Source organism: Xyrauchen texanus, chromosome 20 (genome assembly GCF_025860055.1).
Source record: "Xyrauchen texanus isolate HMW12.3.18 chromosome 20, RBS_HiC_50CHRs, whole genome shotgun sequence".
Classification (NCBI taxonomy): domain Eukaryota; kingdom Metazoa; phylum Chordata; class Actinopteri; order Cypriniformes; family Catostomidae; genus Xyrauchen; species Xyrauchen texanus.
This window is the reverse complement of record NC_068295.1, coordinates 21,912,816-21,931,314: the sequence shown is the minus strand read 5'-3', so window position 1 is coordinate 21,931,314 and position 18,499 is coordinate 21,912,816. Positions and strand designations below refer to the sequence as shown.

Genomic DNA, 18,499 nt, shown 5'->3' with positions numbered 1-18,499 from the left:
AGCACAACTTTCCTGTTGAAAATATTCTCATCATTAACTCATCCTCATGCCATAACATGCATGCTTGTTGTTTCTTTCTTCTGCAGAACACAAACAAAGACTTTTAGAAGAATATCTCAGCTCTGTAGGTCCACACAATGCAAGTAAATGGTGGCCAGAACTTTGAAGGTACAAAAAGCATATAAAAGTAATCCACACAATTCCATTGGTTAAATCCATATCTTCAGAATTGATATGATAAGTGTGGGTGATAAACAGATCAATATTTAAGTCCTTTTTTACTATAAATTATCCTCCTGGCCCAGTAGATGGCGATATGCACAAAGAATGCAAATCGCCAAAAACAGAATGTGAAAGTGGAGATTTATGGTAAAAAAATACTTAAATATTGATCATATTGCCTCTGGATTTAAACACTGGAGTCGTGTGGATTAATGTTATGCTGCATTTATATGCTCTTTGGACCTTCAAAGTTTTGGCCACCATTCACTTACATTGTTTGGACCAACAGAGCTGAGATATTCCTCTAAAAATCTTTGTGTTCAGCAGAATAAATAAAGTCATACACATCTGGGATGGCATGAGGTTAAGTAAATTATTTACATTTTTGAATGAACAATCCCCGTCTGGATTTGAGTATACACATAGGTTGTAAACATATGAACTGTAGGTTCACAATCTAATTAATTTTTAAAGCAATATAATACCCATTCTAATTATCAATCAATTATAAGGTTAGGAATAAGTGACAGCAGAAATACAAGCTTTATTTTTATTTTGGCAATATTGTATTTAAAAGGACAGCAGACTATGTTTATGTAATGTATAACACATAACAACAGATTTAAACTAATCCTGACATGATCATGACACATTCAAGTGTGCATTTCACAAATATGTTTGGTTTACAACAGCAAGACTGGCCAACAAAATTCCTCTGAGATATGAGTTTTTGATTTCGATATAGTTAAGTTGTGCGTTTTCAATATTTCCTTTACATTTTAAAGCAGTATCAAGATATCATCAAGGTAAATTTGTTAAAAATACCACACTGGAGAGATGCTGGTTTATGATTACTTCTCTTACAGTACATGGGAGAGCAATACTCAAATTGCTTTAGTTAAAACAAATCCATACTTGCAACAAAGGAATTCTTTTGTAAACTGTTTTTCATAGGAAATACATCTCCATTATCGCATTAGGATGTGGGACTGTTAGAAATAGAGGCACAGAAGAATGCAGGCAGTGAACGAGAGAGGGAAGAGGAACAGAAAATAAAAAGTCAATTAAAAAAAGGCATTAGTCCTTTAAAACACTTAGGTGGCCATATATTCTGCTCTCTGAGTGGCCCATCAGTGGAAATCAGGCTTTTCTGGGAATGTACAGCCTGCATATCGAATAATGACGTTAGCAGAGTAGTGTCCAGCACGGATGCACTGCTCAAAGGTCTTATCCTGCACCAGCTCAGATAGGAAACCTGCACACACACACACACACACACGCACATGCACACACACACATACAGAAAAACCAGATAGCACAATCAACAACACTGTTCTAAGGAGATGCTTCAAGAGAAAAGTCTTGTTTTCCGGTAAAAATCGACATCAGATGTTTTCAGAGATATAAGGATTAAAACAAGAGAAAATATATATATTTTCCAATGGGTAAGAATTTCTTTTTTATGTCTTGTTTGAAGCACAAACCTGACCAAATTTTGACAACGTCATTTTACTTATCTACAGTATCTTGTTTCAAAGACATTTAGATATTTTAATTGATACAATTAAATATATATATTTTGCAGTGTTTTGGCTGTGAGGTGGTGGACAGATTTAACTCTAATTGAAAAGCATGCGCACAAACATATGTACACGCAAACATATGTTTGATGAATGCACACATGAACACACTTCCACACACATCTGAGTGATCAGAGCGGTAAGCACTCCTAAACATACACGTAACACACACAAACATATGCTGGCAAATATTAGCTCCAAAAAATGTAGTCGACTATCGATTTTCCATCCAGTGTACTTTCTCTTTTAAAATATTATGTAAAGCAGGCTTAAGGAGAAGAGGTGATGGAAAAAAGGCACCCTTTAGTGTTGTGTGATACAGAATTCCACCAGCTGCCCTCGGGCTCTGAACCCTCCCACCTACATCTCCGCTCTCTGTAGCAGTGCCGGAGTGCATTGAAAAACAGCTGGCAAATTCATTTTCCAACGTGGCAGAGCGTTGGCCTCCGACCTCTTGTTGGAACGGATAAAGGAGTTAAAAAAATCAATATGACGTTTGAGCAAACATGCTCACAGCTCTATTAGTCGCAAGGTTGTCCTAGAAGAGCTACAGGAAGACATGTTAGCAAATCAGGCTCATGGCCCTTGAAGGCAGACTGCATATGAGGACTATATGAAGATAAATTATGGGGACCTGAAAGACCTGTGCAAACAGCATGATCAACATCAATATTTCTGTTTTTCATGGGGAGCCGAACTGTGTCATGCTTTAAATGTTTGATGGATGACTTCACAGCTCAGATCGGGGTAGACACACACCGGCTATTTGAAAGCACCATTATTAGCAAAACCCGCAGATTAAAGATAATGGCTGTGGGGCGTTTGATAACTCCACTAATCCATCATGAAAGTAGATCTATTTCCCCTTTAACTATGTTATCTACACTTCTCTGCATATCTTTATTATAATGACTAAACGAAGCCTAGCATGTGTCTAAAATGGTCAGACCTCTTGCATCAAGGTCCAAATTTCTAGAGGTTACAGATCAAGTCAAATCCAGAATTAATTAGTCCTGTCATTAATGATTTTCTATTGAACATACTTTTGTTTAGGACTAGTCTGGGAATTTAGGACACATTCCAAAAATTGGCATGCTGACTGAAAAAAATAGTTAAACAAGGAAGTCAGTTCTTGCATCCCTGTGCTAATTATTAAAGCAATAAACCACAAGAGGCTGTGCATTATGGTGTTTTTACCATTTGGTTTTGCATTTGATGAAGAACACACTTGTCTGGTAAAAGGTGCATTCTTTAGGTATGCATATGAGTAGAATGAATACATTTAGGACATACTTCATTCAGGAATCTGGGAATTGTCCTGTTACCCAAATCCAAATATAAACATAACAACAACAACAACTGCAAAGATAATTTACTCTGGTTTTGTTAAACAAGTGCAATTTAACCACAAGGAACAAATGTCTTGGTATATATAGCACTTAGACTAGAATATAGTCGCCTAACTCGTGGTTCTCTGCTGTTTGTTTTCTATGAGACCTTCAGAATCTTGGCAGATGTAGTAGGTCATCTGGTTATTTCTTGCCTACTCTTTAATGAACAATGTGTATTCAGACACCCTATTCCATTGGCATACGAGGTATAACAAATTGTTTGAGAAATTTCAGTCAGGTTTTAGAGAAAACCATATTACAGAAACTGCCCTTCTTAGAGTGACAAATTACTTATTGATGGCAGAGGATGCTGGAGAGTACTCAATTTTAGTATTGCTTGATTCAACTGCAGCATTTGATACAGTTGAACATTTAGTTTTAATTGATACATTGAAGAGATGGGTTGGAATATCTAGGGTGACTGTAGATTAGTTTGTTTCGTATTTGTGGAATAGAAAACTTGTAGTGTCTGTTGGAGATGAGACATCCTCCCCTTCAATAATAAATTGTGGTGTTCCGCAAGGATCCCTGTTGGGGCCAATTATGTTTTCTCTATATACTTTGTTACTGCTTGGTTCTGTGTTTCCAAAATACAGTTTCATTGCTATACAGATGACCTACAGTTGTGTTTGGTCATTAAATCCCAATGATCTGAATGTTATATCAGATATAAAAAAATTGGATGGCATGTAATTTTCTTCAGTTAAATACTGATAAAACAGAGATTGTTATAATCAGTCATGTTTTAAAAAAAGTCAGATTGAGTCAGCACTTAATTGGGTGGTCCAAAATATTCAGCAGGAGGTGAGAAAATTGGGAGTCTATTTTGATGCAAACTTAAATTTTGAATATCAATTCGGGAAGTTAGTTAGTCTTGTTTTTATCAGTTAAGGAACATTTCTAAGGTGAGACAGGTTTTCAGTTTTAGGGATAATGAGAAGCTTAAACAATCTTTTATTTGGTCTCGCCTACATTATTGTGATGCCTTGTTTCCAACTTTAAATCAATGCATTTTAGCATCGCTGCAATCAGTGCAAAATGCAAAATGCAGCTAGACTTTGGACACAAACTTGGTCTTCTAATCATATAAATCCAATTTTAGCTTCTTTGCATTGGTTACCAAGTCATTTTGGATTGATTTTATGGTTTTATTAATTACATATTAAGAATTCCATGGTTTGGCATCAGATTAATTAGCAGAACTTTTAAGACCTTACAAAACAGACCACTTAGATCTTTCTTGTCATGAATTGTTAGCTATTCCAAGATCCAGATACAAAACTAAAGGTGATAGAGCTTTTGTATTAAACCCCACGATTATGGAACAGTCTTCTGTTGAATATTAGATCTGCTGAATCTGTATCTGTTTTTAAGTCTTGTTTAAAAACTAATTTGTATAGACTTGCTTTTACTACTTTGTGAATTTTTGTTTATCCCTTGTGTTTTACGGAGTGTGTTATGATTTTATGTTTTGTGATGCGCTTTGTGCTAAATTGCTAAAAGGTGCTATATAAATAAAGTTATTGTTATTATACTGTTTTTGCCATAATTTATAGCATGGAAATATGCATATTCATATTTGTGTCAATTCATTTAATTGAAATACTGAAGACGCAACACTATTTCAGTGCTGATTGCAGGTTTTTTTGGATGCAGGTTTATGCATTTAAACACTATGTGCAAAAGTGCCATAACAGTTTAGTGAATTCAGTCCAGAATGTGCAGTCACAGGTGTGTTTTTTCTCATAGCTTCGAACATGGCTCATCCAAACTTTTTGTTTTACAAAATGGTTTTGAAACTACATCTATCAGAAAGTGTTAGTGTGCAGTACCTCCAACAAAGGCATCTCCAGCACCATTGGTGTCCACTATCTCACTCTGGTCGATCTTCAGGACAGGAAATATCTCTACCTTGTCACCTGTGGGAAAAACGGCTCACAGTTAGTGTGTGCTTGTTAAACTATTGTTGAGCTGAAAAATGAATCCCATTCACAGACCGGCTGTTTGGCAGACATGCTAGAAATTCTGCTGACAAAAAAGGCTGTTTCGTTGATAAAAGAGTTTAGATCACAGAAGCTCAAAGAACTTTTTCATTTGACAATAGACTCTCATGCATAAATGGGGAAAAATAAAAGAGTCAATGCCATGTCAGCTTGCACATCTTGTCCACTGTTTATTTCTTCTCCCTAAACAAATATAAGTTAGTATGATGCTAATTGTCTATGACAAAAGCAGCAGGAACAAGCTTGAGCTACCATGAAAAGATGGGGAAGTTCCCAGAAGACAAGGAACAGAGGGATGTGCCATTTTTATTTGATGAGCTAAAAGAGCCATGCTAGGGCCTTGAACTCGAGGACAGGCAATTATATCATTTGGCAGTTCTTCAGTGTGACAATTCTTGTGCAGAAATGGATGAGCTCTCTAAAATACTATTTGAAAGACAGAATCAGTCTATTTTCAGCATTCAGAATCTGTCCCCTTTCTGAATAAAATAACGCTGTTTTATCTATGGCATTAGCCTCCATTAGGGTTGAATGGGGCTGATATAACTTTGATTTGCAGTACAGAGCACATCAGTAAAGCTAATATTAGATCCCAGCATCTTAAGAACATTCTGGAAATTCCACATGAAGCAGACCTGGCAACCCACTCCAGTTTACTATTTAAACTGAGCTTTCAAGTGCACCTGATAAGCTAATAATTCTGAGGTGGGCAGTAGTTATTACGACATGTCAAGCAGACAAGTCTAAACAACCTGACAAAAGCTCTTGTTTCTTTTGTACAAATTGATAAGCATAATGAATACACCTGTATCAGCACATTTATTTATGAATGGTATCTGGGTGAATGATGTGGTGCTCATTTATTTGTATATCCAGATCTATTGTTATTAAAACATACGATGAACATGCATTCAAAGAATACATTAATTTGGATTTATCTTTCTGGGGCCTAAAGTAAAAAAATGTCTAAGTGGTGTAAAATCTTGAAAAAATAAATGTAGGTCTAAGTAGTTTGGAATAATCTTTTATTATTATTTCTTAAATAAGCAGTGAAACGGTTTTATTTCTAAATATAATTTATAATTGAAAAACATTTGTTCCCCTGTTAAGTCAGGTGGTGTAATCAACCAATATTTTGAAATTTTTATGTCAAATGGAATAAACCCTAAGAAAACTTGAAATTAAATTTGTCAAATAAAATCAAATGTAAGTACTTAAGGTACAAGGATAGTATTTTAATATATTTTGCTTGATATTCCTAAAGTCATTATATTATTTTATGAAAACATTTATGACTCAAAAATGGACACAAAGATTTCTACTTTTCTAATTAGATTTTTAAAGAGCTCTCATTTTTAATACCCATGACAACATTATTTGTTAGTGACCCATCTAATAATAAATAAATATATTAATACAAATTTGCATAAAGCAAACTGTGAAGAGTGGGTCATTAGCTTTACATTAGCTGACTATAAGATTCGTCTTACACAACAATTTAATAATATTGAAATGCAGCATGGAAAATTGAAATAACTTTGCACAAACATTCACTAAGTCTACTGCAGAGGTGCTTTGTGCCATCTTTGATGATGACACGCCTTTCCAACATCACAACTTGGCAACTACACTGGTAAATACACCTTCTCTTGGTCATTCATAAATGTAACCCTAAATGTTTTATGAAAACTAAAATTTTCTTACAACAACAAAAGGACCCCAGGGAAATTAGCTATACGTTAAAAAACCGATCCGACACACTCAGCTATTTTATTTCCTTGCAATACCTCTCACTTGAACACCCAGTAATCTGCAAGAGATGGCTTTAAAGTATACACCTGCTAATTGTAGATGGTAGGTGTCAAAGACCATCACTTTGTGTGGAGAACTTCAGAGGAAACCTTCAGACACAGACAGTAAACAACATAGAACAGGAGCAAAGGCTTTCAACTGATGCAACAATGAGTGCTCAAGACACATCTGCTGTGTGTGTGAGTGGGTTTTCCCTAAACGAGGCAGCCGATTGTGTTTTTGATAATTAATTAAACAAAAAGCAGATCCTTTTAGAATCAGCTAATTAGCAGAAAAATTACTTTGCTTAATTAATGCAGGCAATGAAGCATGTATGCCCGCCTTCCTCTTGAAATTATTATCTATAGGATCTTGAGTGCGAATTAAGTTTTCAGAAACTCATGATCTATCTATTATTTTGCAATTAAAGATTAAAATATTTCCAACGCTCCCTATCATCAAACTGCAAAAGGAATGGACTAAGCCTAAATCTGCATGACCAAGTATTTTTCAAATGACTGGGAGGAAAAGAGATGACCAGATGCAAATGAATATGTTCAAAATGAAACACTGCGGTTCCTTCCTTCCTGTACACAGGCTGACCTGATTCTACTTCCTTTTATGACTCAGAAACAGCACAGTCTGAGAGTGAGAGAAAAAAAATAGCCATTAGCTGTTCCTCCCTTTGATACCCATGACTGAACTGAAGAGGCTCTACATAATAATGGACATCAAACTAACGATTAAAAGGCTTGTATCAAGCAACATCACTCTCCTTTCCAGGAAGACAATGAAATTAAGCATGGAGGGCATGTAGGTACTAGCATAATCTTACCCGGCTGCCCTCTGATGACAGGTCACGCTCTAGAGGCATGCTGGGAAATGTCCAAACATCCCGGTCATGGTGACTCACCAGGAAAAAATTATGAGGTGATTCTTAGAAGTACATGGCACAACATTAGGTCATATGGGTCAGAGTCCACAATAAAAATAGCCTACATTAAAACTCTCTTAAAACACAGCTATTAAGCCCATGCAGATTGCAGACTGGAACAAATGTCAATACAATAAACCCATGGGGTATAAACCAGATTTAAACTTGATTTAGGGTTCAGAGGTAGGGCCTTGAGCTGTGTGAGTTGGAGATAAATACACTGCCAGTCTTCCATCTTGGTAAACAAGGCTGAAATTGCATGGGCACTAGTCCCCTTGCATTGATGTTTAATGGTGCATGTTGCTCTAGGTGGTTCCCATAACCTCACTTTGTCTCCTACAAGCTGCATCAATTGATATGATAATGGAGGGAGGACGTGTGAAATGAGAGAGGCTGCGCTGAAGGACCAGGCGTCCAACCACTTGGATGCCAAATGGTGTCCGGGAGCCCCTCTGGGCTCTCAATGGGGACAATGACAAGAGTTTCAAGGAATGGAGGCAAGAGGCAGATGCTTAGAAAAAAGAAAACTCTTCGGTTTCACACTACTAATTGGTCCAAAAGGATGTTTTCATTACAGTCCTGTGTGTTATCGTTCCCCAACTTGCATGACAAAAATAATATAATAATTGAACAAAGTGTTCCAAAAAGGGTTCTTTAGTGTTATATACAAGGTCCAAAATGAACTCTTGGTAACTGCCAAAAATGAAAAATGAGAAGATTATGAGAAATGAGAGTTTTCGCAAGTAGATGGTAACTTTATGGTTTAAACGTTGTGTGACCCCGCATCCATGTGCGTGGACATTGTATAGGTAACACAATTTTAATAAATTTAAACAGATTGAATATTGTTCACAAGACTCTAGACTGTCATTTAAGGGTTAAACATCTGCCGCACCAAGTCACGTGATACAACAACATGACATCAATTTCTGTGAAGTGCTTCTATGGGCACAGAGCCAACAAATGTGCCTCTGGTAAGAAACCTCGAAGTCTTTTCATTGAAACCTGTTTGGGTGTAAAGAGAAGCTTCTCTAGTTTCGTTTGATATGCTGCTTTAAAAATGATATAAATTTTCCACACGTCAGTGGATTTTCGGACATTATTCTCTGAAAAGTTGAAAAAACATGTTAGCTATTTCGAAAATATTTCAACATTAACACATCTGTGGGTCATTTAGCTTAATTTTAATTTAAATTTTGTTTTACAGTTCTATTCATTAACATCAGTAAATGCATTCCTATATTTACTGTGGTTTTTCACATTGAGAATCAATGGGTTTATCCAAAAGCTGAAAAATGTTGCTTGGAAGCTTTATATGGAGTTAGGATGAAAATAACATGCATTTTGAACTGTTCTGAGACCAGTGCAGACAGACAGTTCGATGGAGGTCAAGTCATTCACTAAATAGGCAGCATCCTATGCGCATTCACTCCTAAAATCTAACCAAACATTCTGTTTCAGGCTGCAGATTATGTTTGTACCGCCCAACATGTTTGGCAGATAATGGATAATTGTAATCAGTACAAAGATTTATAATTTATAATCTTTAATTATATTTTAACATGGTTGTGATTGGATGATGCTGGCCATTACTTTGAATCAGAATTAATTATGCTTATTTCTGATACAATGTCTGTAACATCTCAAAAATATGAATAACCAACACTCCTGGAAACATAATAAACAATTTGATGGAAAAAATTTTTTTCACAACTTAATCCCGCTGTCCACATATGTGAACACACATTTTTGGGAAAAATATTTGCTATAGATTAGTTTTTTTTTGCTTGATTATTAGGTGCGGCTAGTTACAAATCAAAAAGGGGAATGGAAAATGCACACAGCAGTCACAGGTCTCAGGAGGTTACATTTAATTGTACTAATGGGATTATGAACCTTGCTGATGTAAGTGATGTGAGCGAATAAAATTAAAAACATACAGTTTCCCAAAATTGACACTTGCCAAGAGTCAAGAGTGAGTAAAAATGAATATTTTCGCCAGTAGACACCAACCGTAATGTTTTTCTGACAGGAGCAGCTCCATCACAAGACTGAGACTGCTGGAGATCTAATGACATACGTTGTTTTGGTGAACCCCCCCAACCCCACCCAGCAAAGTAATTCCATCGTCATAGAGACAGAATTATATATGCAGTACTTTAAAACAAATAATGAATAATACAGTTTCATGGCTGGTAAGAAACATTTATGGATGGTAAATTCTCAATTCCCTTACCATTGGCAGGTACAACTAAAAGTTAATTTTGGACCTTGGTTATATATAAGACATGAAACAGTATGACCGTAGGCATGATCGGAGGAAAACTTTATTGAGCCAGGGAAATTAAATAATTTAAGCAGTAAAAATGAATCACTTTTGAATTAAGGTTTTACTAGAGTTTCTAGTCCAACATGAATGAGGACAATTTATACAAGCACGCAAGAGCAAACTAGGGCAAATAAAAACAGAGAAAATGAAATTCCAAAATTACTCTCATTCCCCCCAAACCATCATTGATGGACATCTCCCTTCATTTCATCAAACCGTAGAGAGAACACATCACATCTTTATTCAAAACATATTATTGAACTTGGCCACGAAACATGCCGCTTTGGTTAGTCTGAGACCGTTCCAGGACCAATTTCATGTTAATGTATAACACAAAAGAGGCCATTGGCATGGCTCTTTAATAGGCATGGCAATTAAAACTTTGCTGCCAAAACCTGTCTTTGTTGTTACTGGCTTGTGGTCGTTCCCTGTAAACACAGTCTCTGCGTAGTTCACAGGGAGTTCCATTGCATTTGTGGTTTTGCAGTTCTTCGCTTTACATGCTGATGCAAAAAGTGAAAATACTTTCCTCTCAGTAACTATCCAGTGAGCGGGGAAAAGGGGAAACAAAGTTACACATCTAGATCTGTGAGGTTATTTTAATAACTCTTGTACAGCTGTTCATTTTGGTGCCGGGTTTGACACTAGTGCGCTCAGATCAGAAGTGAGATGTTGCTTTCAGGGCTCTGGATCTCTTTGACACAGGCTTCTCTTGAGGAAGAGGAAACCGCAGCTCTGCTTTCACAGGCACTCCAGGAACAAGCAGCACTATAAACATGTATTGGACCGGCTCTAAATAAAACAGCCCTGCAAAGACAACACACGCATGACAGCCTCTTGTTCATGACTATTTATAGACCCACGAACATCAGAAAAAGCCATCATAACATTTACAGCACTGTTGAGTCACGGCAATTAAGTGTAATAAATTCTCTTGTTATCACTAGTTACGTGCAGCATAATACGATTACGCTTGTAATGTGACAAGCCAAAACCATGAACGCCTCAGGTCACGATAATTACTCTTTTACTGTATCTAAGCATTGTCATTTTTGCAAATCTCAAATATATCACTGTGACTTTCAAAAAAGGAAGCTTGATAAATTGCATGGTGAATTATTATTTGGCTGTTCAGTCAGTATGTCTCAAATAGCTACATAATCCATTGAATGACAAACTATTCACTAGCAGGGTGAAATTAACACCCACCATCAGCCAAATGTGGCTACATTTTGTGCAGTGGCAGGTCATTTTGCTTATCTACCAGCCAACATGGTGAGCAACCTGTAAGACATCTTGGATTGACATTTGAAAAGAAAAGCCTATGCTTAGTAGCAACAACACATGCTTGAAGAGACACATTTGTTTTTTTCCTACTCATTAGTTCTTTCTAGCACCTTGTCTAGAGACAGACACAGTGGGTGTGATGTTTATTGGAAATAAAAATAACATAAAATGTCCAAAAATTTAGTAAATAGTGTCCTGGGGGAAATTGTGACCAAAACAAAAGTGGATCTGGAGTCTTGCAGTGAAATGGTTGCTCAGTGAAGGTCGGGAGTGAGTCCATGGAGTGGCCCAGGCGTGAACAGGGTTCAAGGCCACACGTGCCACACTTCTGGGTCTGAGGCACATGGGTGGTGACATCGCTGGCGGCCTGTCTTCCCAGGGCCATGGCCTCTAGCCCGTCGACCGCAGCACGTGCCATCCTCCACGGCGACACATCTAAATCACAGGGCCAAACCCTATCCGCTCTGATCCTGGGTCTGCGAGAATGCCAGTGTGTGCACACATGGAGAATAGAAGCCGGCGCCCCGGGAAGAGGTGGGAAGCCTGCAGCATTGATGAGGCTCCATCCAATTCAGGTGAGTCTCATCAAACACTGCTTCAATGAGGCTTATTATTTATGCGCCTGTTCTCTTCTCCTTCCCAACTCCAGTTGTGAGCCTGGCTGAAGGACAGCCCTAAGAGTCGGCGATGACGAGAGAGAGGGGCGGGTCATTCCGCCACACACCTTCTATTAGAAGACAGGAAATCTGACACAACAACATTAGTGGTAGGGATGGCCGATACCACTTTGATTTCAATCCGATATCAATAATACAAAGTTCAATATCGTTGATACCAATACCGATACGATACCTCTATAAAATAGATTTTTTTTGTGATTTCTTGGGATAAAATGGGTAATTTGAAATATAATTTTAGTCAATTCTTTTTTTTTATAATTCATAATTAAATTATTATTTTTTTTTTTACAATGATGAGTATAAACAAAAAATTATTAGACTTCTGCTTTGTTTACCCTTACAAAATTTAACCATGGTTTTACTACCGTGGCCACAGTTTAACCATGGTATTTAGTTAAATCATAGTTACCACAAAATTATTGTAGTAAAATCATGGTTTCCGCCAAAATACATGGTTACTACAGCCATTAATTTTAGTTAATGGCTGTAGTAATTTTGGTTAATTTTTGTTTATTTATTTATTATTATTATTTATTAACAACAATTATAGAACATTATCAAAGTTCTAACAACTTTTAATTTAAATAAACATCATACAAACACTTTATATTATATGTTACCTTTAGATATGTTTTTATTTAGTGTGAATTTACTCCAGAATCAGTATCTCGGTTTTTCTCTCATTACCTCAGCATGGCACTGCGCCCTCTTGTATGAACGAGCCTTGTGACGGTGCAAGCGCTTGTCTGATTGTGTCTTTCAGCATTTATGCATGTTAAGATGAGCAAAAGAAGAAATAGTTCCCATTCTACACAAGCATTTGCTAATATAGCCTAATCCATTTTATTTCACTTTGAAACTTATGATATATCTTCATGGTAACCAAATAATAATATCCCTAGTAAAAAAAAAAAATAGACATTTTTGTGTGAGGATCGATATTTTTGATACAACTTCAGTATCGGTAGTATCGATACTTTAGGATCGATCCGCCCATCCCTACTTGGTGGCAGTCCCACCTGGGTCATAAAAACCAACAGTTTGAATGGAGAGTAGACTAAAGTGGACCAAAAAAAGACAAAAATTTACATTAAAGGGCAGGTACAGTGTGCATTCCAAGAGTACTTGGACTGTTTTGGTCAACTTGAAGAGGTCTTTGAAAGTTTGTTCAAAATCAAGGATTTCCACCCTTGTTGACCAATGATTTCCATGACTTTTCCAGACATTTGTGATTAATGGATACTGATTTTTATAAATTATTTTGATTCCCAAAAAAATTAAGAATAGGTCTCTGCAGAACAATAATGGGTGTTTCCCAATCTGTGGGTGTTTTCAAACCAGGATGGGTGATATTCAATTATCCAATGAAAGTAGGGAATCTCAATGTAGTAGACAAATCGTGTAAAGCATTTGAAAAATGCCCATACCGGTTTGAAAATGCCCACTGATTGGGAAACCCCCATTTTTGTTCTGCAGAGAAACAAATCCCATAAAAATTTGCTTATAAATAATTTAGACAGTTTTTAACCATGTTGACTAATTCATTGTGAAGAACTGACTCAAGAGATTGATTCACATACTTGCGAGTCATCTCTATGGCTTGTGAGTACATTTTACTATACACAGAGCAATATCTAGCTCATATTTTATTGCAAAACAAAAAATGTAAGTAAAAATCTCACAAATGTCACAAAAGCAATGATCGGGGAGAGAAGGAAGGCCTTCAGCTGAAGAATGGTGAGAGATTATACCTCTCAAATCCACATCTCATGGGCTCCACAGCCAAACAAAAGCTCAGGAGTAAACAAGGATGGTCCTCCTATTGGCAAATAAACTGAGGAAACTGCCTTCACTTGCCTTCTTTTCTCTGATCCACTACCTCCATGCTAGGAATGGTCAGAGAAACATAAGCATGACAAACACATTTAGCTGCTAATAAAGGAAACCACCATTCAGAGAATGGCAGGAGATAACCAGCACAAATAATAAAGGGAGTCTGGGACGGAGAGAGCTTTAAGAGGCAATTTTGCCCTTTTAAAAGCGAGACATTGATCTGATCCCCTCGCCTCTGAGCCATGCTAATTAGCTGAAGATGAAAGGTGATGATATCACAATCGCTTTGGGAGACGTGAGGAGGTCTTTATCCATCCCCATCACATGCAAGATACTGAAATGCAGAAAATTAATGCAATAAATAGGCCTACAATGGCCCCCAAAAAAGTATTTGGACACTTGAGTCACAATTAAAAATACATTAATGTTTTGTCATTATATAACAAAATATTAAACCAATGGCACATACACAGATCAGCCACAACATTAAAACCACCTGCCTAATATTGTGTAGGTCCCCCACATGTCGCCAAAACAGCACCAACCCAATTCTTCTCACCACAAGAGCAAAAAAAACAATGGCTCAGAAAAGTGCAATTATTTTGGAGTCTTGGTTTGGTATTTGTTTTATTTCTAATTCAAAGACATTTAGGCATTTTAAATGATATGCTTAATGGTAAAATTTCATGAGGTGAATTCAAGATCTACAAAAAAAATAAAAGTATCAACAGTAAGAGTAAAGCTTTGTGTTGTCTTAAAAAAAAAAAAAAGGTCCAGGCCACCTCTTGTCTGTGAAGGCATTACAGAGGCCCTTTATGTAAATCAAATAAATTCTACATCTCTTAACTCTAAGACATTTTCTCTGGCTTTTTAAGCCTATCAAAATAAGCAGCCGCTAACTGACTGTTTACAAGGTTTCTGTTTTAGCTCAGCTGTGTGGAAGGTGCATTGCATTAATGAGACACAAACAAGGACGGGCAAACATTAAAGAATAATAGCCCTAACATAACACGAAAAAATTTGCATGTGCTCTTGAGTGAGGGCGTGCACGCGCACGCGCACACACACACACACACACACACACACACACGTTGGTGAGGCTATCCTTATGAGGACTCTCCAAAGACATAATGATTTTTATACTGTATGAACTACAGATTCTATGCCATAACACTAGCCCTCACAAAAAACTTTCTGCATTTTCAAAAAAATATAGTTTAGTATGTTTTTAAGCAATTTGAATTATGGGGACATTAGAAATGTCCTCATAAACCACATTTATAGCATAATACCCTTGTAATTACATAAAATAATTTTTGTAAGGATAATTAGTTTGTAACCTAAAAAATGTCCTTGTAAACCACCCATCCACCCACACAGAGAAAGAGTGTGTGTTTATGGGCCTATAATGACCTTTGCTAAGGGCTCAGAAAGATGGAGGAAAACAGACTGAAAAGGAAAAAAGCTTCTCAGGGGAGTTCATTAGGTGCAGGTAAAGCTGACAGCGCATTAGACACATTCCTCAAGAATCAGTTTCAAGACAAGCAGCACCTCCAAGTACAGCAAGGAAACCATTCCTCTTTAGTAGAAACAAAACCAAAACAAATGACGTAAAACTATTCTCAACTCGTAATTTATTAGTCACACTCTTAATTTGGTTGTTATTAAAATAATTAATACATGAACATTACATTTATATAGTGCTTTTCTGACACTACACTCAAAGTGCTTTACACAGTGAACAGGGGACTCTCCCCAACCAGGAGCCTTGAATAAAGGTGCTGTACATGATGTTAGCTATTCAGGAACTTCTACCAGACTTTTGACACAAAAATACCCTCTCTTTTCAAAACCTTGCATTACAAAGATACAGTACTATTGAGACCAATCGGAAATGGAGCAGGAGAGAAGCAGCACTGCATCTTGGCATTGATTTTTCTTTTATCCCCTTTTCTCCCCAATTTGGAATGCCCAATTCCCACTACTTAGTAGGTCCTTGTGGTGGCACTTAATCGTGACCACGAGGAGGTTACCCCATGTGACTCCACCCTCCCTAACAACCGTGCTGATTTGGTTGCTTAAGAGACCTGGCTGGAGTCATTCAGCACACCCTGGATTCAAACTTGGGACTCCAGGGGATGCATCTTGGCATTGTTAAAGTTACTTACAACTTATGACTGCTTATGAAGCTGAATATGGCGTTTAACTTGAATGATCCAATTAAAAACACTTTCAACTTGTTGGTTCCCAAATAGGGGCTACCCTGTGAAGACGCAAATTGACGAACAGGCAGAAAGTGTCTCAGAGTCTTCGATTTGGCTAAAAAAAGAATATAACCATGCCATAAAGAAAACACTTGGAGCACCTTTAAGAAGCATCAACAGAACATCAGCGCCAATTTGGTACTGTATAAAAAAATTAAACAGTCATTTTAATGTTAATGTTCAAAATACATCATTTTTTAGACCTACTAGCAAGATATAATAGCTGGTGGAAAATACATTCCTGTGCAAATACAGAGTGAGAATATTTGAGCTTTAAATCATATGACATGCTTGAGTTGGAACAACCACATTCAAGCTCAGTGTATTTCAGTCTAGATAAGATAAGGCTTTGGCCACGTCCATATATAACAAAACTGTGGAGCTGTTAAGTCAAATGGAAATAAACACAGAAAGGCAGCTGCTTCACTCTCTGCAGAAATGCAAAAATGCCCCTCCTGTTGTGGTGTTAGTTTCACTTCTTGTGATATTAAAAGGAACACAACAAAAGGTTCTCTCTTTGCAACCTTGGTTCCAGGAAGTTAAAGTGAAGTAAATCACTTATGACTCAGTGAGAAGAGCAAACTTGGTCCGAAACAGCCTGCCCTTGTTGAGCTGCATTCCTTTACATAAATGGAATGGGTTCCCACCCTTTTTGAACAATGACATTTCAGGACCTTTTTCATGACCAGTCCAGGAATTTGGAAATTTTAGATACAGATTTTTTAAAACATTTGAATTCAGTCTGATTCGCTAATGAATCAATTCAGACCAAACTGTGAACCAGTTTTACCAATTCACCACACAAAATAACAATTCGCTCACAAATCACTATGGCTTGCGAGCAAGAATTACTCTACACAAGAGCAGTATCTATTATATATATATATATATATATATATATATATATATATATTTAGGCACAGGAAAACTAGAAAAACATATATTCACTCTAAAAATTTCCATGACATTTCCAGGCCTGGAAATCACTCCCTGGCATTTCGTGTTCACTTCATTTACACTTCAGCATAATTCAAAATATATTTGCATATATTTTAAAATGTATTTGCACGTAAATACAGAGGCAAGTTTGTGGACTGAGGAATTTTCCTCCTGCTATCACCCACTGGGACAAGCGCAAAGTATATAATGTAATCCACGAGTAGTCGGTATGGACCAAACACGTCGACTAGTGGCAGAACTAACTAACTAGTTGCTGTAACCCTTACGGTACATTACAGTAACATTTATGCATTGGGTAGACAGGTTTTATCCAAAGCGACATAAAATGCATTTAAGGTATACATTTCTATTAGTATGTGTGTTTTCTGGGAATCGAACCCACAACCTTGGTGATGCTATTGCACTGCCCTACAGGAATTACAACAAAACCTTTTATTTTGAAAAAAGGTCATGGAGATTGTGATTAAGTTAATTTTAATGTGTGTGTGTCGGGTGGGTTTGGGTGGTTTACAAGGACACTTTTTTAGGTTGCAAACTGGTTATTACAAGGGTATTATGCTATAAATATGGTTTATGAGGACATTTGACGTGTCTCCATAATTCATACTGCTTAAAAAAAAAAACATAATAAATTGGGGCCTAGGTAGCTCAGTGAGAAAAGACGCTGACTACCACACCTGGAGTCACAAGTTCGAATCCAGGGTGTGCTGAGTGACTCCAGCCAGGTCTCCTAAGTGACCAAATTGGCCCAGTTGCTAGGGAGGGTAGAGTCACATGGGGTAACCTCCTCGTGGTCGCAATAATGTGGTTCTCACGGAAATTGTGCATAGATGCCGCGGAGAACAGAGTGAAGCCTCCACACGCGCTATGTCTACGCGGTAACACGCTCAACAAGCCACGTGATAAGATGCATGGATTGACGCCTCAGACGCGGAGGCAACTGAGATTTGTCTCCACAACCCAGATTAAGGTGAGTCACTATGCCACCACGAGGACTTAGAGTGCATTGGGAATTGGGCATTCCAAATTGGGGAGAAAAAGGAGAAAACACAAATTATTATTAAAGTTTTTTTATGTAAAAATGCAGAACGTTTTTTGTTAGGTTTAGGTTATATAATCTATAGTTCGTACAGTAAAAAATCATTATGTCTATGGAGAGTCCTCATAAGGATAGCCACACCAACGTGAGTATGTGTGAGAGAAGCACTAACAGAGAACATCACAA

At 37.1% G+C, this 18,499-nt stretch overlaps 1 protein-coding gene across 2 annotated transcripts in view; it reads right to left on the bottom strand.

Moving 5' to 3' along the window:
- Window positions 1-752: 752 nt before the first annotated feature.
- The window catches only part of LOC127661108 (adenosine kinase-like), a 240,188-nt gene continuing 222,441 nt past the window's right edge, over window positions 753-18,499 (bottom strand). For both annotated transcript variants that reach the window (XM_052151681.1, XM_052151682.1), the window contains exons 10-11: window positions 5,026-5,112; window positions 753-1,477 (exon numbers count right to left, since the gene is read on the bottom strand). In XM_052151681.1, coding sequence (XP_052007641.1) covers window positions 1,353-1,477; window positions 5,026-5,112 — 212 coding nt within the window. In that variant the 3' untranslated portion in view covers window positions 753-1,352. The remainder of the gene's footprint in view (window positions 1,478-5,025; window positions 5,113-18,499) is intronic.